The 23,646-nt window shown below is 34.7% G+C and overlaps 1 protein-coding gene across 1 annotated transcript in view; it reads left to right on the top strand.

Moving 5' to 3' along the window:
* The window catches only part of PACRG (parkin coregulated), a 212,781-nt gene that overhangs the window by 94,070 nt on the left and 95,065 nt on the right, over nucleotides 1-23,646 (top strand). The window contains exon 4 of the mRNA XM_066315853.1: nucleotides 14,210-14,381. Within this exon, the coding sequence (XP_066171950.1) occupies nucleotides 14,210-14,381 (172 nt within the window). The remainder of the gene's footprint in view (nucleotides 1-14,209; nucleotides 14,382-23,646) is intronic.

Below are 23,646 nucleotides of genomic sequence, written 5' to 3'. Positions count from 1 at the left end.
GGGTATTGTCAAGAAGACATCTTTTGTTGTAATGCTAATACCACAGCAGATAAAAACAAACCCATCAATCTTAACAGAGTATTAAGTCTGAAAGTTGATTATGACCACTTAAATCTCAATATATTTAATTACTTTTAGTGTTCTTTGTTCTATGAGAATATTCATCTTGAATGCTTGTCTGGTGTGATTAGAGGAAGTTGTTATAAAGTTTAACTGATCTTACTGAATTTTGTAGTATAGGAACAAAGCTGTAAGTACCATGGCAGATACTGAATGATCTATCAAATATAATTTGAATTATTTAAGTAACAAAAATACTTGTTGCTTTTCTAAAATATTGATTAAGTCTACTCAAAACCTTCTTGTATTTCTGCAGAGGTTTGATTAATTGTCTGCATCTTAAGGTATTGTTAGGCATAACTGATACTTAATGATGGTATGGGAAATAATAAAGTATATTGTGATAGATTTTCCATAGTGTTCCAGCAATGTGTGTGCACCCTGTTTTCAAATTCACATTCCACAGTCCTTTTTATAGTTATGAACATGAATCTTTATCAGATTCCAATTTCCTTCTTTTTTATTATTTCACTTTTCAGGTTTATCTTACATTGCATAAAAGTATATGTTTATATTAGTCTTTATAGTACATTTGAATCCTAACTGAGCTTAAAAGCTGCCTGGAAGCTTATTGAAGTAGGGTGACGAGTAAGCCTTCGCTGACAAATCAAACATACTTTGAAAAATGAAAATCTGTAGAAGAACTGTAGTGACAAGCATTTGGCTTTAGCTAGTTACACAGCAAGGTTAGTATCCTGCCTCAATGAGACAATATAAACAGTGCTAATTTACTGATTTGGGAAAATGCCTCAGCTTAGTCCAAAGAGATTTTAGTGTAGAAAAATCACTGACACACCCATTAATTTAACTGCATCTTCCAGATAGCAAATGAAATTACTGAAGTATCACTACAAGAATGTAAGAATTGGACAGCTATGCAAAATTTCAATTACTTTTTAATAAAATATTTACATATTGTAAATATTTGCATAATCAGTGAAAAATAGATCAAAATTTGCAATTCTTTTGCATTACATAGTACTGTTTTGGTAGCTAAGGAGACAGTGGAATAACTTGAGTGATTAAAGCCCAAATGCTACTGATTTGGAACTCAGTCCATGGTAGCCTCTCTACTTTTTTATTATTTTTCTTTTGTTTTCTTTGAAGTGCAGAATTCCTAGTAAGCTTGCTAAGATTTCACCATACTGCATAGTAAACACATCATGTTATAGTAATTGCTAGGGAAACAGGTCTGTGGAAGAAAAAGCACAAGGCTTTTCTTCATTGGATGACTATTATATGCTGAGGTTTCTAAGAATTGAGATCCTTATTGCATTAGTTAAGTCTTTTTGTAGTTGTAATATATTTATACATTGTAATGCCTTTGAATTATTTCTCTAAATGAGATTTTTAACACATTTCTTCCCAGTCTGACTATACTGCATTTCATTCAGAATGTAGTTTGAGATTCATAAAATTAGTATGTTAAGCTTCTATGTTTGATGATGCTAGCAGTGCCCACATTCAGAATAGCTCCATCAGCAAGTTATATTGCATTCTGATCTGTTTTTTAGAAGTTCAATTTTTAAGAAGTTCAATTTTCACATTCAGTTCCTATATTCTGCATCTTATTTAGGATATCCCAATATTCAAAATAAATTTGAATTTCTTTCCTAACTTTGGCTGTACACTTTTGAGACATTATCTGTTCATTAGAATCTGTCATGTAGCAACGAGATTTTCTACTGGTTTCAATGATCCTGCCTTGGTAGTGAGAGGCATTTACCATCATCAGTAATGTTATTTTGAAGATTACTTAAAAAAATGTGCACCCTCCATTTACTTTGCATAGATATGCAGAATTTACATTCTTAGGATTTAATGACTTCTGGATATTTCTTTTTGAGAATAATTAATTAGATTTCCAGTAATGGGTCATGAACAGGTCTTCATTGTTGGTCTCAGCTTTTCAAAATTACTTTTATCTTTAGAGAATGTGGAGGAATGGTTGCATTAATAAGGTTACCCCAAACTCTACAACCCTGTTAACCAACAAAAAATACATAGGAATTTAGACCTGAGAACCTGTTAATTGGGCATAAAACCATATCAACCATAAATCAGCTATGAGTACATGGCAAAGTAGTCTGATACAGGACTTAAACACAAATAATGTAAAGCAAACCAAATACAGTGGCTTATTTTACCTGTATTAACTTCCTTTCTGCCCCTATTAAGCAGTTATATTTAATATGACCTGGAAAACAAGTAATTTTTAATCTTGTAATCTTTCCTTTATGTTTGACAACTGTTTTAGTCCATTGAACTTTCATGTTCAAGTTACTGACATTACTTACTTATATATGCTATTTGACTGTGAATGAATAAAGCTATGGCCGGCAGAGCATTGGGAAAAAAGCCCACAGGTATAGGCATAATTTCTCAAGTTTTTGTACATAACTTGTTGCCATTTATTCTTTTGGCCAATGTCAAAACAGAAAAGCATTCTTCTTAGAAACTCTCTTAAACATAGAATTCTTAGAAGTATTGATCAAAAATCATCTCATGAAGGTAACTTACAGAGATACATACCTAGGACACATATCAATACTATAACTTAGAGACACATACCACACGATGTGATGACCTCCTCAGTGCGTTTTTTTTAAGAACAGTTTGCAAATCCAATGACCTGATCTTGTTTCGTCTAGTGAAAAACTGTTATTTTAAAAATCTGTTCATTTAAAATGCAGACTGCAACACACAAAAACGCACAGTTCATCTTTCACTGATAAACTGAATAGAAAAGAGAAAAAAATGGGCAATGATCCTGTGAAATATACTCTGACTTACAGTGCTGTGATACTGTATTTTGTATAATGTAATTCATGAGGCTTGCAGAGATATTGAAGCATTTTTCTAGCAACCATTTTGCTGTTATTTATTTTACTTTATTTAACTGATAGTTATTTTATAAAAGTTCAGTTTACTTTCCACAAATTTGTCTTTGGTTTACACTTTTTATTACCTTCAAAGAAAATAAAAAATCAGCCAGAACTATCATTGCCATATTCTACAGTTGTTATTTATCTGAGCTTCTGTGGTAGTTTGTCCTTGCCCATAATTTTTGGAAGAGTTTCATCTAGCCTGAATAAAGGTTCTTGAGTCAGTATTCTGGATGGTTAAAATTTAAAGCATTGCTGTGAGAGATGAGTACCATACTAAATAATCTTAGTAAATATGATACTCTTTTTTTTTTAATGGTGAGAAGTCTAATTTTGAGCTAAAACCCCAAAATTTAGCTGATATCTTAATGGCTTCTGTTTTTGAAAGGAGTTGATTAGGAACATTTTTTAAGTTTGCTATGCAAATTACAAATATTTTTATTATATATATATATTTAGAATATTATTGTCTTCAACTCATGTGTATTAGTGGTAGGATTTTATATTGGCGACCACTGTCACAATATCTACAGCATGTTCAGGTATTAAGTCATGTATTTTAAATGGAGTATTTTGCAAGTATCTGTGACTATGTAGATATGGCTGCAAAGTAGATCTCAAAATGTAAGAAGGATTCTGGGATCTTAGGAAAATAATCTGAAATTTTTTCTTTGTTGTTTCCAGAATTAAAGACCACTTTAAAAATGGAAAAATGCACTAATAAAATGCTTTAATTTTTCTTTCTTAAATTCATCTGTACTCTCAGTAATATGCACTCTGTAAACAAGAAATTGTCTGAAATTACATTTTTTTGGTATTACAGGACACGTGAATTTTCAAGATAAATTTAACATTGAAACAAAAGAAATATATAAAATTTGTTATGCCCAAGAAAAAAAGATACATGCTTTAATATTTAAAGCTGGGTTGCTAGTCATGGTTCTAATTAAAAAATAATCCTTTACCAACTTGTTGAGTTGCTAAGTCGGAAAACACATTTTACTATAGGAAATTTCTCTTGAACTTAGACAAATTATCCTTGGGTTTACCCACACTACAGAAGCTTTTTGATTTTTTAAATGTAAAGAAGAATTCTATCTGTTACTTTTCTAACTCAACGAAATAAAGCCTTTGAGTATTGTAGTCCATTTTAATGTTGTCCATTTTACCAGAACTGCTCCATTCTTCTGGGGGCTTAGTCTGTCTTGATGGAATGAAAACAGTTTGGAAAAGTTTCCTTGAGAGATCAGATAAATGCTTAATAATGACGTCAGAACTGCATGAGGAAGGAATTCTAAATTCAACGTCTTAAGTCATTTGGGCCACTTGAAGTGCTATATTTGTATACCTTGTAGATTTTTTATGGGTATTGAGAAATTGAGAAAGATCTTTTGAATTACCTGATCGCTATGAGTGTACTCAGTTATCATAACACTAAAATTGTGTCCAACATATGAAGAAAACTTCTCTATGGGCTGGCATGACAGTGTGCACAGAAATCCAAATTACTAGAGCTTGATAAATTATCACAACTAAATGAATATACCACAAATAAGCAAATTAATACTTACAGTATTTAAGTTTCTATTGAATTTGTTCACAGCATATTATTTAATAGAGAAAAACCCAGCAATGGCCATATGCATGTATTGACTGAAAGTCATCTGAAGACGTCTTTCCAACTGTTAAATGACATTTTCAATGACTCTATCAAAGTAACAGTTGTGTTCAGGTATTTCATTTCATAGACACCGATGTTAGATGCCACAAGCCACTCTAATCTCTTCCCAAAGCTGGTGTTTTTTTAGCTTTATGAAAGTAATGCTGTCAACTTTGTTAATAGTCTTGATTGATTCAACTGCACCTAAAATTTTCCTCATATATGCTTTGATCTATTTAATACAATATTAAAAATTATGCAAGGCAACTTCTATTGAATTATTTTTTTCGGATGTATTTCTGCTCTTCATTCCATCTCAGTTTGTGCAGGTCATGCCAACATCCACATGTATCCTAGAAAACTAACAGGGTTGTTCATATCACAGTGTGGCCTTGAGCATTGACTGCAGCACTGTTTAAGTTAGCAGGTAACTCAGCCCCTGCTATGGTTCTGTCTAGTGCTTATTTGCCTAGATAATGCTCATCCATGATTCAGGATAAGCAGCTACCAAGACTATTTACAGTATGTAATCTAAAGTCAGCTACCCTGTCTTGTACAAAGAATCAAAGAATTCAGCTGTACAGAAATTTTCTCTTCCATACTACTGAGCATTAGGCTCAGAGAATGACTCACACTCTGTTTTGATTTTAAGTGTAGATACAGTTCATGCAAACATCTGTTAGTCATGCTGTTGCTTATGAGTTCTGGAAATTATCTGCTAGTCTTGAATTTTGACTTCCTTGAAATAACATAGATTTTCATAAGGGGAGGATTTTAACTTTTCTGTGGTAACACAGATGGTTTGTTCCAAAATCTGACCTTGATATTTTCAGTAATATCCTGCCTGTTTTGTTTCATTGTTTGCTCTTGAAATAGAGAGAACACCTTCACAGTGTTTGGTGTCAGCCAGCAGATGGTGCAGTGTTCCCTTCCATTTCTGGGTTCTGTCAATATCTGCAATTTGTTCACTTACTATTTGATTCACCTGTCTACAGTTTACCCTTGGAGACCTTTCTGTGTTGCTAGCACATTGTCTCAGGTATTTCATTCCATCAGGTTATGACTGAAAAATATGAAACTTCAGAGCCATCTCCCAGGACTCTCTGAGGCCATAGGACAAAGGATTTCTGGTGATTGCCTCATGTCCTCAAGATAGTTATCTGCTCCTAAACTACTCTTGGTCCATGCTGTTTCTCAAGCACACTTGGAGGTAGTGAGAACATATTGGTTTTCCTCTATACTAGTCCTGAAGTTAGTGAAGAATGATGTATTGTGGTCCTGCTTTCTCTCGTTTCAGGAAGATTTGGCTGCATAACTTCTTTGTTGGTAAGACGCAAGAGTTCCTGGCCTAGATATACAGCATTCATGGCAATTGTCCCACTGTGTTATAGTATCTTTCTGGGTTGTGGATGGTTATGTGGAAATATTCAGACTCTGCGCTTTCTTGTGGAGGAATGTCATTTTCATACATGAGATAAATGTCAAGAGTCTGAAGCTAATAGCAACTGTATCATAAAATGCTCTTATCACTGAAAAATCACTATTCTAATTTGTTTTCGTGATTTCTGTTATTTTTTAATTGTGTGTGAAAATACAAATTACAATGTTTAATGATATGTTTTATAAGTTTCCACAATTTCCAACACCATAAAACTGCCAGGTTGTCACTACATTTATATGTCAAACATGGCAAAAACTGGATGGATGGACAATTCTAGTTGTGCATTATGTTGTAGAAGGTTTTATGGTATTTTTTGCTATAGTTTAGTTATTGAAACAAAATACATCTTCAGAGAGTTGTATTTAACATCTCCCACAGACACTTTTTTATGCACTTTTGTCCCAGTGCTCTTCTTTATCTCTAGCTTTTTTGCTTCTTGTTATTTTTATTAAAACCAAATAATGTCAATTAAATTTGACAAACAAATATGCATAAAAAATTGGCAAAAAGAAAGGAAAAGAACATTAAAAAGTAATAAAAAAACCTCAATAATTTGGCCACTAGTTCTAATGGGATACAATCAGTTAACACTCTCCTGATTTACCTTTACAATTCTTTAAAAATAACATCAGGTGTTAGGCTTCATACTATTAAAATTATAGCAAACCTTCTTGGAACAAAAGAATATTTATTTCCAAAAAGACAATTTTAAATTAGTTCTTCACTGACGTAGTGCATTGTATGTGTTTTGTGGGGATGAAAATACTGATTCATTCTTCTGATAATGTTTAAAATTAACTTCATAATGCATGAAGTAAATAAATGAAGATCAGTATATCTTCCTCAGAAGGTAGTGGGAGGGTCTTGCAACCAGCTCTATGTAGTCCTTCTGTCTTCAAACACAGCCTTGGAGAGTGGGCCCTACCTCACCTCCTCCTCTTGCCTGGGACAATCTTAGCATCTTTGCTTTCGCTTTCAGAGAAGAGTTGTCCACTGGGATATGATAAAATGTCTGCAAAATTGAATATTTCTTCTTTGCAATGATAATCCTTCGCGTGTTCTGTAGTAAAGGAACAGAGCTTGTCCTCTGCTTCTTGCTGGTGCATAAGTAAATCGAGGGTGGTTCTTAGATGTTGCAACTTAATCTACTACCAGGCTATAGACCCCAGTGGAGTCACTAATTCCATTTCACCTCTCAGAGCAGGTGCCTGTAATACATACAATATCATGTGGCTTTAAAATATGCAATTTATGTATCATGTAATGCTCATATTAGGCAATTGCAAACACGAGAGATTAACAAAATGCAGAGAAATAATCCTTCTTTCTCTTATTGTAAAGTTTTACATTACTGTGCTTGTGAAACTCAGAGAACATTAATAAATCACATAAAGAAAAACAAGAAGAGCTGCATGTCTGAAAAGGTGTCAGCGAGCCTTTGAAGAGCAAGAAGGATGTAACTAGATAAGCATACATTCTGAGGTAGCAGAAATACGTTTGTCTGCTACTGAGGTTATCGTGTGGTCTGTTGTTTGCTTCACGAGAACAATTCTCAGGTACGTTCCACATTTGTCACAGTCATGTTTACAGAGCCCTTTTCTCAGGGTGCTTCATCTTCTGTTTATAATGCTTCCCATCAATTAAAAGAAAGGAATCCTTGAAGTGTAGTCTACAATTATTTGCTATATTGAAAGAATAGTATATTTTATATGCATTTTTAGAAGTCAGTTGGCTCAGATAATCTAATGTGATCAGAGTCAAAATAAATAAGAACAAGTTAGCACTTAATTTCCTTTTCAGTTTGGTATATTCCTATATACCAATTTGTCCCTGTCATTTCCAATGAGGAATCAATGAGAATATATTCTATGTATTTTATATTAGGGCAAATTGATGATAATGACAGGTGAGCTCTCATGACTGCCTTGTGTAGTAGCCTTAATGCTTTCCTACCTGTACTTGAAATAGCTCATACATTTTAAATAATATTTAGCCTTTTCATAGCTGCAACGTATTGGTAGCTCATAATGATTAATTAGTTGGCTCAAATTATTTCCTGTCACACTATTTATGTGTCACACTGATGAACTCCTATACTGTAGCAGAAGTCCTTGCTGTTAATCTGTCACTTCAGTATTGTATATCATACTTTAAGGCCTATATCCCATAATCCAACAGTTTATTGTCATCCTGTTTTTTTTCCTGGGTGATACACTAACCCTCATCTATATTTGTCAAGACTTGCCTGCTCTGTATTATCAGTGAGGTGTATATTTTAAAAATTTAAATCCCAGCAGCACAATTAAAAAGATTAATGAAAATGCAGGATTAAAATCCTTTTCTCACAGAAATGTGCTAGATTATCTTCTGGATGGTGTGGCTCACAGACTTAGGGATTCACATTTCTTTAATAAAAATCAATTCTTAAGTTACATTTATAGGAAGAGATTTCAGACTGGAGAAGGTTTTACACAAATTTGTATCTTCCTTCTCCTTGCCTCCATTTCTGAGCCAGTCATTGATCCTCTAGTTATTTAGGGAATAATATGACCTTCATGTGGGCTATTAATTTTCCTTACCTCAATAACCTGAGTAAGATTAGATTGTCACTTTTAGCTATGGTAGCTGAAAACAAAATGTTTTGGTTATCATATCATGCTGGTTTCAGCTGGAGTAGAGTTAATTAACTTCACAGTGGCCAGTATAGGGCTGTGTTTTGGATTTCTGCTGAACGCAGGTTGATAATATCAAGATGTTTTTGTTAGTGCTGAGCAGGGCTTACACAGCGCCAAGGCCTTTTCTGCCTTTTGCTCTGCCACACTGGTGAGGAAGTTGGGGGTGCATGGGAGGTTGGGAGGAGACACAGCCAGGACAGGTGACCCCTGTATCCCCCAAAGGGATATTCCAGGCCATATGGCTGGCCTATCAGTCCTGCTCAGTGTATAGAGTGGGGAGAAGAAGGAGGAAGGGGAGGACATTTGGACTCATGGTGTTTGTCTTCCTGAGTAACTGTTACTTTTGTAACTAACATGGAGGTAGTAGAAAATATGGTAAGTTCAAAATTATTATGTATCAACATTTCTGTATTTTTAGGGTTTTAGGTTTTGGGTTTTATTTTTACATGGGGAGTTATTTCAAAGCTAAATTCAGATAGCCAGTATAGTAACACTCCAATGACATTTTTTATTATTGCTTCTCTTAATTTCTCTTAATTTTTTGCCATAGGAGGCAAATATTTTCTTTTGTTTTTTAACTTCTTGTGGAAAGTTTAATATCTACAGAATATGATAAAAAGGCTCTAAATACATTTTGGCTGAGTTAAATGATTTCTATTACATCCCTTGCCATTATCTGTTTCTCTTCCAAGTCTGATAATCTTCCACATTTTTTAAGATAAGTATTTTAGCATTTCATTGCAGAATGGAAAATATAGGCACAACTGTCTTTTTTTGTTTGTTTTGATAAGACACAGGTAATAACTTAGACTAAACGTCTTTCAAGACAAAGTCATTGTAGTATGACCCTACAGGAAGGTGAAATACAGCAGACTAAAAAGAGAGTATTTTCTTGCTAGAAAACTTGTAGGGACTAAACGCAACAGTGGAATTGTGTTTTGAACCATAAGCAAAATTAGCATATTGAAAAATCTATCTAGGCTAGTCTGGGAAATACTAATGAGAATTACTCGCTCCATAATGAAGTTTAAAATTAACATGCCATTATGCATCAAATATATTAAAAGCAAAAAACAAAAAACTGTGAAATAGTCATTTTGACTATTTGTAGAGGATATTGGAAGAAAAAAAAGAAAGATTGAAAGAAATCTTGGAAGAAAAAGTGGAAAAGAAGTTAAAAACTGAGACTGATGAAAAATGTTCATGTTTTTCTCTTTTCATTAACCCAAAAAACAGATATGAAAGTAAATCTTAAGAGAATCTATTATTTTACCGAAGAATCCTTACAAAATCTTTACTAGCCTTACAAAAACTCCTGTTTGTCCTTATCAACCTAACAATTCCAGAGTTTCTTTACTTAATTTTAATGCCTTAGATAAAGACATTAATGAGTACACACACAGTTAGATATAATGTTTCTGGGAGATCACGTTCAGTTTTTGGATAATCAGATCAAAGACACGGTATTATGTAATCAGTTGTGTGAAATGAGATGGAAAATTAAATTATGTGTCTTAAACAGTACTTTCTGAAACTCAGGTTTGTCTTTAGTTTACTAGATTATTTTACATTAAATTTTTAAGGAAGACCAATCATACAATTTTTGTCAAAGTTCTTCTGTACTTTAAGTTCTCCCAAATAGTTTGTTTTCTTCATCTATCAGGCAGATTAGCCACAAATCTTATTTTTCTATTGTCAGTCAAGAATCTTTATCTGATTTTTCTTTGTCGCTGCAGACTTGCCACTCACTATGGGCTGCTTCCTAGGAACAGATTCACTCCTGAACAAATTAACTGTGATACTGCAATTGGTTTCCTCCTATCTTGTACATTAGCTTTATGTAGCAATAAAGCAACACTTATAAACTGTTTTTCACCTAGGGAGCTTTTAGAACATATAAGGACCCTGGAAATTTCATTAAACAGATGATTTTACTCATTCTATGGTTGTTTTTGTTATTTAATCATATATTATATATTAATTTTATTAGTCTCTGTTTACTAAAAACTCAGAGGCTCTGTCTGCAAAATTTACAAACTACCAGTACAGAAGTTCATAATAATTACTGTGAGATTTCTTCTTAAAATCCATAGCTACAGCATTGTTGTCAGATGTGGACAAGTTTTGCCAAGAATTTGAGCATTAATCAGCATTTTTTTGTGGGTGGATATAAAAAACAAAAGGATTTTGTAGGCGTAAACAGAAAAATCACATTTTTCTCTGAACAGCTGTATAATAGCTACTTTTAAAAGCTGAATAGTAAACACAGAAGTAAAGGGTTTCACACCATAGAATGTAAGACAAAATATTTCTGGCTTCCATGTTGTGGGAGTTATTATAGAGCAAAAAAAAGCTAAGTAAAAATTGCCTGTGTGCTTGGACAGCTGACACTTCAAGAAATAAATTAGAAACCAAAATCATTTTCAGAGCCATGCTAGTTGCCAACCACTTAGGGATTTGGAACTAATTGAGGAGTAGACTCAACTACTTTATCATCTACAGCTTGTCATATGTCTGTTTTGTAAAATTTCTCTTAATAAATCTTTTGTGCTGTGTGTAAAAAATGGAGTTGTTTTTAAATCTTGGAATCGTATTTACCTTAAATATGAGATATCATTCCTATATATATGTAATATGTAACCATAAAACAGAGTTGATAGATAAGGATAATATCTTTTATTGACTTGTTATTATTACTGGAAAACATGGACAAGCTTCTAAATACAGAAGCTTTCTTCATATCTGAAACAGAAAAAGCAGATTTCAAGGGGAAAAAAAAAAAAAAAAGCAGGGGAAAAATTGTGCGGAGTATCAAATACCAGATCTTTGAGAAGAAAGAGAACTGGAAGTTACAGCTGTGGGAGATATTTATGAAGAGTGGGAGAAAAGAAATGAGACGTATGTGTATTTGGAGCAAAATAGATGCAAATTCTGATTCAGTAACCTAGCGAGGATGTGTATCAAGGATATTTTTCACTGTGGAAATGCTTCATAATTTTGAAAGAGTTGTCAAATGCCCATATAAGGAATTCATTCTAAACGCCCTCTCAATAAGACAGTGGTAAGGTGTTTTGCCTTGTGAAACACTACCCATTAAAAGAAAAAAAAAAGCTGACATACAACTGATTGTATCTCTCTCTTTAAGATCTGAAGCTTTCTCTAGACACAAGTTGCTGTTGCAGGTTTTGGTTTTGATTTTCTGGAACTGAAACATTCAATAACAAAACATTATAGATTACAAATTAAACATTGAAAAGAAATATTAAAGGAATTTTTATTTTCCTGTTGACAGAGAACATGAAAAAATTGCCTCTTCTTGGTCCTGCTTTTTTGTGAATGATTTTTTGACCTCCTGGTCCCTTAGTACCTGACACAACTTTCTTGTGACTTTTGGAGCAGATTTCTTTCATCATCTAATGAGTATTGCTAGTAGCATGCTGAATGTCCTCATGAAATACAAACCCCATAAATTTAGGAATTTGAATATATTTTCATTCTTGTTATTTATTAATAATAATAATTTTTAATTTATTTGTGTTAGTTAATTATTTTTTTATTTTTGAAATTTCTCACAAATGGATCCTGACATATTAATAGAATCATTAAGGTTGGAAAACACCATAAAGCCTAAATGTCATCCCAGCACCACCATCATGTTCACCACTAAATCACGTCCTCAATGACCATAGCCACACATGGTTGGCAACTCCACCACTTCCTTGGAAAGTCTGTTCCATGCTTTACAACCCTTTCTGTGAAGAATTTTTTTCCTAATATCTATTCTAAACCTTCGCTGAAGCAACTTGAGGCCATTTCCCTGGGTTCATACTGGCTATAAAGGCAACTGATAAAGGCATCTGATTTTTTTCTTGTGAAGGAAAAAAGCCAATCAGAAAAAATTACAGAGAAACAAACAATATATGATGTTGAGGAAACAGGAAATGTGAGTTTCCTTTGTTCCTTTTTCTTCATGATGCACTACTGGGACTTGATTTTGTCCACATTGGTGAATAGGTATTATGCAATTGCTCTTTTAATCTCCTGTAAGAGATTAACAATCAGTGCACATGAGACTATGTTAGTATGTCATTGGCACTATGTCTGCCAGTAGTGAGGTGCTCACAGCAAATGCGTAATACTTACTTTCAAGTATCAGTTCCAGTTAATTTTTATTTACATGGATTGATCTGTTTCAACATGAAAGATTGAAGTCGGTAGCTAAGGTGTGCAAGATCAGAATTCAGATCTACTCAGAGTCAAGTGAAGAGAAAAATGAACCATGGCCTCAAACAGAGGATGTCTGTGTGCTGCTTCCTGACTGTGGGATTTACCCAAGAATCGTAAAGTTCAGTTCTTGGCTGCTTTAGTTCAGACTTCCACAGTTGAAGTGAGACTGTGTTTTTCATTCTGAAATATGGTGGGTAGGGGTTTTTTTTGCTGAACCAGAAAAATTTTATCTAGGATATTTGGAGCTTCAGTTTGGCCTATGTGATAAAGCTTGTTAGGTGTGAAGAATCTTACGTGTATACTACCAAATCTCTCTGGAAAAATTCGGTAGCAGCTAGGCAGTGTTTTAAAGGGGGAAGTGCATTCTTAAAGAGATGGATTGGTCTCTAAGTGATTTGGAGGATCATATTCTTTTCACAGAAAATACATTGCTGTTGAGTCACTTCTCAGCTGTATTCAGAGCTTTGACAGGCCATAAACAAACTTCTGATTCTCCCTAGCTAGCCTGAGTGTCTGTGGTAGAGTCCTAATGGGTAAAAGAAGGAAAAGGGAACAAAACTAGAGTGCAAAATCCCTCCATAGCTTGTTAAGATTAGCAGGCTTTGTATTTTAGGATTGAAAGGAAATTCCTGTTAAAAATAGGTACATAAATACCTTTTCTTCACAATAGAGAACCATGGTATTTCTTTATAATTCTGCTCTTGAAATTAATAGCAAATAAACTAGGTCAGTATTCAACAAATTAGGGAATTATGTACAAACACTAATATTTGTGCTGTGCTGGATAGTTGTTGCTTACAGGATTCTTTTATTTGTTGTTTAGAGTGTCCAAGTGAAGATATATCAAAATTTTTTGAAAGAGGCAGAGTATTGTTCTTGAAATGACTGGTTTGATTCCTATGAGTAAATTGCAAAGTAAAGTGTATAAGCAAGAATATAAGAATCTGGTACTGACTTATCAAAAAGTGAAAATATATGGGAGTATATTAATTTTCATTCCCTTCTTTAGATCTAATATTTCTGTATTTTAATATCTTGTCATAAACCATATTTGGGATTCAATATATTCGGCAGTGATAAAAAATGAATTATTATTTACTAAACATGCCTGTGTAGGTGGCTTGAATTATCTGTTGGCCTGATCGCATTGTATTAATACTGAAAAATTGCATTTATCTATTTATTTATTTTGTATTTTCAGGTAGAGATTGAAAATCTGGACTATCATTACTTTCTGCCTTTGTTCTTTGATGGGCTTTGTGAAACAGAATTTCCATATGAGTTTTTTGCACGTCAAGGAGTCCATGACCTGCTGGAGCATGGTGGAAACAAGATTCTTCCTGTTGTTCCTCAACTCATTATCCCAATAAAAAGTAGGTGAACATGTAGGAGAAAAATCCCTAAATTCTATTTATAGGATGTAAATGTTTGAAAAGTTGCTAATTTAGCCATAAGACATGACAGCCAGAACATCACACGAAGATTATTGCAAATGTGAGTAAATTCTAAGATATAATAATCTTTTTTGGGGAAAATTATTTCTTTTACTATTGCATTTCCCATAAATAATCGATCAGAAAAGCTATAAGTCCTTTTGCTTGCTTTTTGGGGGGTTCTGCAACTCTCAGATTCCTGACTTCAGGGTTCCCTGATGTTCTCTGCATGAGACACACGTGCAGACATAAACCCTGAGGGAGCCAGAAGTTTCCGCATATATTTCTCTGAGTAACATCAGAGACATGCTACACATTGTGTGGAAGCACCTGCTCTCCTTTCAGAGGCAGTGAGCGTGCTACCATTCGCATTTGCTTTGCTGGCAGTAATATAGTTATAGGAGTTTTCAACCCTTGCCTGCATAAAGTCACCAATTGTTCCAGCTCCCACACTCTGACTTTTGCTAATGCAATTGTTTGTGGGGCAAACTGGTGATACTCTCATCTAAATGTGATAAAAAAAAAAGGAACCCAACTCTAAAATAAATCTAAAACATTTTTAGAGCAGCATTACATTTAAAGTCAGATAATTTCAATGGTCTAGTTTATAAATGCAGTGCCACAAATGAAGGAACAGTACAGCATGGCACAGACATTGCTGTGAATGGGTAGAAATGATCAATAGGAAGATCTTCCTATAGCTTTGCTAATGAAGATAATAATGTGAAATTAAGCACTTAAGTATCTTGGATGACCTATTTGTCAGAATCATTTCTATTCTGTGCTGTGAATCCTAAAACAGATATGCAGACAGTCTGAATTTAGGCCTAGAAGCCAGAAAAGCTCACATCTTTGCACTTGTAACTTAGAAAGAAGTATTGTTTCTACACAGTTCCAGACAGCAGATCAGTTCTTCTAATTGAGTCCAAAGAGAATAATCTCCATCCTAAGGAACACTGAAGTTTTATTTTTTGAGGTTTTTACCATGCTGTTAAATATAACTTCTATGATACAGTAAATCAATGACACCTTAAATTTTGTTAAAAATATTTCATTAAGGAAACTGATTTTTTGTGAGTCAGATCTAGAGAAATGAATAGAGCATTCCTCCCTCAGTGTCACCTACAAGTCCTTTTTAATGTTTAATAAATTTCCAAATTAAACAGATTTCTGTTTTCTTATTGTTCACATTCTGTTTCCATCTGATTTCTGTTTTCTTATTGTTCATTTCATTTGCATGCATAATGTTGTCTTGGGCTACAGTATAGTTAATTCCCATTTAATGTCAAATCAGTGTCACTTTTGCATTTAGGTTTGTAAAGTTGAATGTGTTGCTAGCAGTTGTTCTAAGCACAGATATTTCTCACATACCTTCACTGTATTTAGGAGTATTTAATGACGTAAATACTTCCTTTCACAACATGCTGCAGTATTTTTATGGAATAAAGATGATTTTCTGGTCTGTTGTCATTTTCTTGCTGCAAATCATCTAAGTTGATTTCTATCACCTACAGAAAGTAAGTTCAAACTCTAATGTAATTGTAATTTTTCCTCCTGGCTGACTGTTGCCCTTGAGAAGCAGTTCTGGTTATTAAGATCACCGACTGAAAGATAAAAGTAAGCAAGCATGCTTTTAGAGACTTTAAATGCTTTTAAAGAAAGTAAAGATTTTTTTTTCTTTTAATTGTCCTGATGTTCAAATACTAAAGTATTTCCCCTGCAACCTTCATCAACAAATAGTTGAAATTAGGTTTATTTTATATACTTCTGCTCAAAACTGGTCATTTAGGGTATTTTCAAATATTACAGGAAGTAGATCCTTTATTACACCTCTTTATTCTTGTCTGTGAGGAGAAACTGTTTCTTATTCAATAAAGATAAATCTCATCCATGTTTGGAAAGTGAAATCTGCAATTAACATCTCTGACTTTTAAATTTGGTGTTAGAGCTATTCTTTCTTGAATTTATACACGTATTAATATTTAGCATTTATTAGTAATGAATTTCATCTTCAATTTTATCACCCAGTTAAAAAGTAAAGTCCTTTTACAATTCTTCAGTCCTTGTCTTTGGTATCTGGAAGAACTTGATATCATCAGAAATCTTTGTTATCATCAGTAAAAACTCTTCGAAATCACCTATGGATTTAGTGAAAAACATGAACTTCAGCATGGATTCCTGCAAGGCCCTACTAGTGATACTCCTCCTCTGTGATAATTTATTATTGCCTTAAGTTTCTGTCTCTAAGTCATTATTTGTTTCTGTGGAGGCCATGGCAGTTCAGTGAGGGACCTTATCAAACACCTTTTGAAAGTCTAAGAAAACAGTATTGTCATGTTTTTCTTGTCCACATTCTTCTTCTTCAAGGATCTAGAGCATATTTAGAATGCTGTATTAAGTTTTGCAGTACAGATGCCAGTACTACTTTGATTTTTCAGACCTTTTTTTGTAAATGGCATCACATTTCACTGATAATAGACCTGTTTTCACCAGGAGGGTGGGTATTCAATTAAATTTTGGTATCTTAGCACAGAGGATGGAATGTACATCTAGGAATGGATAGAAACTGCAGGCCAGCATAGTAAAAGAGCAAATTTTTGGGACTTTCTTCTAACTATTCTTTATACTATATAATTAAACAGAGTCCACAAATGTTAATAAAATTCAAGGTTTATAGGAGCTGATCTAGTAAAATGCTGCCATTAGAAGCACAACTGAAGCTGAAAAAGCCACTGATTTTCTATTCCATATTCTGCTAGATCATGTTTCTTACAAGCATCAGTGTTTCACTTATGGATCTTAGCCTTTTCTGTGCCTTAGACTTTGGCTTTATGAAAAATGGTCTTTGATGACAAAATTAGCATAAGGTTTTCACGCCTTACCTCCTGTTTCTCCTTCCCATCATTTCACAGTAACACGTCACTCTTTCAGCTGTAGAGAAAGAAATTTTTATGCATCTGTATTGTTATTTGGGTCAGGCTCTTACTGGACTTCTAAAATGTACAGAACACAAGGTTCTTATTCTGATTTTTATTCACTCTTGATTGAAATGCTGTCTTTTGTAACAGCCTTCATTACTGTTCTGTAAGTTTAGCATAGTACTATTATATAAGTGCAGGTAGTTAAGTATGATGTATTTTGAAGATTTTGGACAAAAAATTTTGTAAGAGAAGTATGTATGACTTCAATCAATTGCATTTTGAGAACACTTCATGTTAGGACTTCTTTAAACTTGACTCTGTGAATTTAAAATAAACCCTTGATCAACAAGATTAAGTAGATCACAACAGTCAAGCATTTTTTTCCTGAGTGCTTGTTAACTCACAGGATACCTACTCTTTGTATCTTGTTCTTCTTCAGGAAAAGAATTTTCTTAAACTGTTGCCTTATTTACCAATTGAGTAAGTATGAATACAAAATAAATTGGTTTAATGTTTGGTTGTGAGACGTAAATAGAAAATGGAAAATGTTGATGCACTTCTAAGCATAGATTCACAGGTGTATTTGAAAAAGAAGTTAAGGAGAATTAAATTATCAACATAACTTTTAATATAATGACCAAAAGCTAAAGTTAGTATTTAGAGAAGAGACAGAAGTTTAGGGAAACTGATTTTATTCTGTAAAGTTCAGGATATCAATGTGCTGTCTGGGAGAGAATGTTCTGATTGGATCTCTTCTGTAGAACTACATTGTGTCATGAAAAAGATCTACTCTGTACTGTGAGAAATGCTGTCGTGTTTCCTGGCTTACAGAATCTATCAATCTCATCTATCAGATGAGAGCTGCGGCTTCTGTTACAGACAACATCTGGGACTGAGATACGATTTTCCAAACTGCCACATAAAGATAAAAAATATCAACTTATGTAACTTCTAGATCTTTTCTTTGAGATGTTAGAAGTGTTACTCAAGAAAAAGACTTGGATGTTTTAAAATAATTATTTCTATTTCTTTATGTGAAACATCTAACTAAATGGATAAGCAAACAAGTGGCATATATCTTAAGAAAAGTTTCTGCTCTTAATGGAAATTAACAAAAAACCCACTAAATTTACATCAATTTACATGAATTGCCCATAAAATATATCTGAAATTAAAAATACAGTGAATTAACATTCACTGAAGTCAATGAATTGGTATCTTACAAGGTCTCATTGTTCACAAACTTTAATAAACAGCACTATGGTGTTTTAAATATGCTTTCAAATTTCCTAATTATCTCTTACTTCGGCTTTGAATGGTAGAAACAGAACAAACTCAGATACTGAGCTTTTAAATCAGGTATTAAGCTGCTATCATTGTAAAATTTTCTTTTCTTTAGGAAAGTTATCATGAACTTCAGAAAATGTTTGTTTGGAAAAGCTATAGCAGCACAAGATAACGCATGTTTGAATGAAAAATACTTCATTATATACTTCAATTGAGCTATTATTTAAGCTGTAGGATTTAGTGTATACTAAATCAGAAGCAAAATCTTCCAGTTTATACCATTTAAGTAGAAAACATCAAAACTACCAAGCAATAGAGTCATTTTATCAGGTTGGAGGTTTTTTTACTGCTTAAGAGATTGTTGCAGTAGTCTAAATGACCAAAGAGAAATATGTACCGATGAGAGGGGAGAGAGGAAAGTCCTCTCAATATCCTTTAGGGAGCAGAAAGGTACCTTTAACTGAGAAGCAAACCAGTTGTGCCCTTTGCTGTTATTGTGAAGATCTATGTCTTACAGCAGACTTCTGGGTCAAGAAGCAACAGCCTAGAATGTTTTCTAAATTGGAATAGTTTGGATATTATGCATCTTTTCTTCATTTGGATTATGTAGCTGTAGTGTACCAAGATTCCTAAATGGTCTGCTTTATTCCTGGTAAGGATAATAGTACTTTCTTCAATTTCTGTTAATCTCTGGATACCACTTATACTTTCTAATGTATTGGAATGCACTTTTTTCATACTGCATTAATATTTTCTTCCTTTTATTCATGTGGGAGAATGGTCTGTAGTGATGGTAGTACACAGAAAATAATTATCAGATTTTTAAAAGATAAATAGATATTTGAAAGTGGTGTATCTTTGGGGCAGGGATTGCCTCTAATGGAATGTTTATAAAGTACCTAATATAATCAAGCCAGGAGCTGGTTGACTCCTATGCATGGCACAGGCCAAATATTTAAAAAGATTAACAACAGTTCATAGTCATAATGGTCTTTCTTTTGATATTTACAAGTGTTTCCTAACACACGGTGCCAATTTCTGCAATTTGAAGGGATTGAGGTTCAAATTCTCAGTCTGTTTGATTCTACCACATCCATCTGTAGCCATACCTCTGCAGGCTGCAGGGTGTGCCCTACTCTTATATCAGTACCAGCCAGCAGTGAGCACAGCTGTGGGAGGTGCACCCGGCCAGAGGTACTCCTTAGCTTAGTGACAGAGCTCCAGGAGGAGGTGGGTAGGCTGGGGTGTATTGAAGAGACTGAGCGACTGCTGATACTGTACCCTGTCTTCGCTTAGAAGACACAGGCAGATAAACAGATTCCCTGTCCTTTCTCCACCTGGGAAAACAGAATGACTCAAGGAAAATGGTGGGAAGTTTCTTTGCTGGCACGACAAGTGCACCTCCTCTGGGACTGCCACAGGTTCTCAGGTGTCCTAATACAATAGGTACAAGACTGTGCAAGGGGTATCAAACAGCAGCAAGCATAATGGTTCATCTAGCATGAACATGTCATAAAGGTTGACTGCCCTGCATCTAAACTGCTTCCATAAAAAAAGAATCAACTGGTCATTTTAATAGAAGGGTCCCATCAGCAGCTAACAGAAGGCTCAATATGCAGACTGAACCCACTTCTTGGGAAAATCTGATGCCTCTCTAGGGTCCACAGGGGTTAAAGATGTGAAAAGAAATCTTCCTCCCCTCAGATAGCCCTCAGATTGTTATCCATTATTTACTTTTTAGGCAGGCAGTGATAAAGTCCAAACAAGATGTCTGAGGACTACTGAGACTCCAGGGCTGTGGAACAACTGGTTAAGGGATCAGGAATGGAAGTAGTTCTCTCCTCTACTCTTCCAGTTGCATAGAATGATGAAGAAAGAAATAGGAAGAGCCAGCAGATCAGTATCTGGCTCTGAGGCTGGTGTCACTGGCAGGATTTGGAGTTTTTGGATCATAGATCAGTTTAAGTTACATGAGGCCTACCAGTACCTGTGTCAGAAGGGGTAAAGGATCTTTGCACAGGAGTTAGCAGTGTTCATTGAAAGAGCTTTTAACTGGATTTGAAGGGGAAAAGGGGTCAAACAGGGCTGACTAGAGATAAGCCTGGGTGCACCATGCCACTCTTTGAGGGGCAGTAGCAGTGAAGCCCTTCAGTCTTATGTTTCGGTAGAGGTGGGGGATGGAGATCCATGTGGGTGATGTGGTGGCTGAAGGCCATCTTGGGCACTTTCATAGACTTTTCAATTATCAGAGAAGTAAGAAGACAGGTCAGCAGTACTGCTGCCTTGGACTTAGGGAGGACCAACTTTGGCCTGTTCAGATGCATTTCGACAGAGACACTTGGGAGGCAGTCCTGAAGAGCAATGGAGTCCAGGAAGGCTGGATGTTCTTCAAGGAGAAGATCTTAAAGGTTCAGGAGCAAACTGTCCTCATGTGCTGAAAGACGAGCCAGCAGGTGGGCATGACTGAACAGAGACACTAGTTCGGAATTCAGAGGATAAAAAAGAGTTCATGACCATTGGAATGAAGGGTAGGCAACTCAGGAAGACTAGAAGGTTGTCATTAGGTTATGCAGGGAGAAAATTAGAAGTCTCAAAGCCCAAGTGAAAATCTGGCTACTGCCATAAAATCTAATAAAAAACATTTCTACAGCTATATCAGAAGCAAAAGGAGGGCTAAGGATAATCTATCTCCAGTCTTTTACTGGTTGTAGGGGGATGTATGATAACAAAGAATGGGGGAAAGGCTGAGCTACTTAATGCATTCATTGCCTCCGTCTTGAGTTGTAAGACCAGTTATTCCCAGAATACCCTGAATACCCCTGAGCTGGAGATAGGGATAAGGAGCACAATGAAACCACCATAATCCAAGGAGAAATGGGCAGGTAACTGCTTCTCCACTTGGACAGAGACAAGTCTATGGCATCAGATGGTATCCATCCAGAAGTTCTTCCTAGGAGTATTTGGACAGCCATTTCCACTTACATTACATACTCTACATGACATGACATGCCTAGAAGTAAGATTTCTCATAGTCTGGGGCAGCTTCTACAGTCCAGAAGTACAATTCCTGGGAGTGGGTATAATTTGTTAAAAATGAAGAAGCAGTGATTTCTGTCGATGGTTAATTTTTATATCAATTAATTGTGCGTGTATGAATAATTAATTTTACTTATTTGCAATAATTCCTAGATTTGAATATAAAAACTCATGCTTGTATGCATGACATAACTATTGTTCTAAAAATTACCACTGTTAGTGACAATTTTCCCTATTAGTTCATTTAGCTATTGTTCATGTGTATGACAAGTTAGTAGGGAATGAATCTGTACATTGTAACCCCAAAACTTACTCTTTCAACCACTCTTTCATAAAAATGAATAATGCCTTTAACACAGTATTTTCCTACCAGAGACTTGGACCCAATCTTTAAAGTTGTGTCTGGGTGTCTCTTTTCACTAAAGCAGCCTTGGAATGCAAAAGTATAATTTGGAATAGCCAGCCTCTTTGCTGGAACTTAATGTGAGCATGCTGCATTGTTGGGCTTCCTGTCCACACATTATTATGCTCAGAGACAATATGAAATTAAGTGCAGCCTGGTGACTACAGTGGGAACGTTTATAGAAAATAATAAATATGGAATTCAGTCTGTATTTTCATTTAGCAGTACTCCTTTAACTTGGATGAGGTGTAATAGTACCTTTATACCTTGGACTTTTCTGGTTTTTAATGGTAGGTTCAGTTTCTTGTTCACAACGATGCCAAGAGGCATGAAGGGAGGTTATTTACTAGTTGATTTTTGAGAATTGTCCCTGTCCATTCACGCAACCAATCTGCCCTGCACTTGGTGTGGAGATCTAGTTCTGATTTTTAACACTCAGCAGGCATGTGATAAGCAGCAGAAGCGGGTGATCTACAATGCATTTCCTTAAAGAGATAGAAAAATTGGCATTGCTCCATTGTAAAAATACTGCTTCATTCCCTATGAAATGGCATTCCTGTGGACTGGTAAACCTCAGCACAGAAAATACTGAATCGTAGAATCGTAGAATCATAGAATGGTTTGGGTTGCCAGGGGCCTATAAAAATTATCTAGCTCCAACGTCTCTGCAATGTGTAGAGATGTCTTTGATCCTAATACTTCCATTTGAAGAGGCAGTTCTTGAAGAAGTTACTAACTCATCTTCAAATATTGTTGTTTTCTTTGCTACAATGTTTTTCTAAATGCTAATACTTTGTTATGGTGTCTCGAATCACATATTTATATATTTCTGTGTTTATAAAACATAGTAATGAATATGAGCTTATCTTTTTCACTTCTGTCCCAGTGCAATGATGTAGAAGTCTATGTAACTGGGCAGGATCCTGGAGTATTGGACCTGTATGTAAGACCATACCAAAATTGACAACTTCTGGCAAATTTATCCAGCTGCATAATTTCAGAAATGCTTTTATAAATAGATGGATGTTGCAAGGAAAAAAAATATACATATTTCAGGCATGACTCATTTTTAATTACAAGAGAGAATGCAAAGTACTCGCTTTTAGTAAAATTAAAAGAGAAGAAACAAGAGGTTTTTATGAAATGTCTTAGTGTCATAAGATTAGAAGCATGACACTGAAAGCTAAGAGAAACATCTAAGTAGGCTAGACAAAACCTTATTTTTCCCCTACAATGTTTTTTCTTTTGAAAAAGCCTACAAGGTTTGTTTGTGGGGTTTTTTTTTCCTATAAACATTTGCTTCATTGTAGTGATTCTCAGAATCGTAGGAATTGTCAGTTGAATGAATAAAATTATCATGAAATAAATGAGTACAAACATACAAATACCAATTGTTGCACTAGAATGCATCTGTTGTCAACCTTTGCAGGTTGTCTTGCAGTTGTATAGTCCCATTGGCCCCAAGTGGTACTTACTGAACATTTATTTTTCATTTGTTTGGACCACGCCAGTATTATACAGGCAGTGTGAGGGAATAATGAGCTGCATTCTTTGGGTT

Source organism: Sylvia atricapilla, chromosome 3 (genome assembly GCF_009819655.1).
Source record: "Sylvia atricapilla isolate bSylAtr1 chromosome 3, bSylAtr1.pri, whole genome shotgun sequence".
Lineage (NCBI taxonomy): Eukaryota > Metazoa > Chordata > Aves > Passeriformes > Sylviidae > Sylvia > Sylvia atricapilla.
The sequence above is the reverse complement of the archived record's forward strand: the minus strand, read 5'-3'. Positions and strand labels throughout refer to the sequence as shown.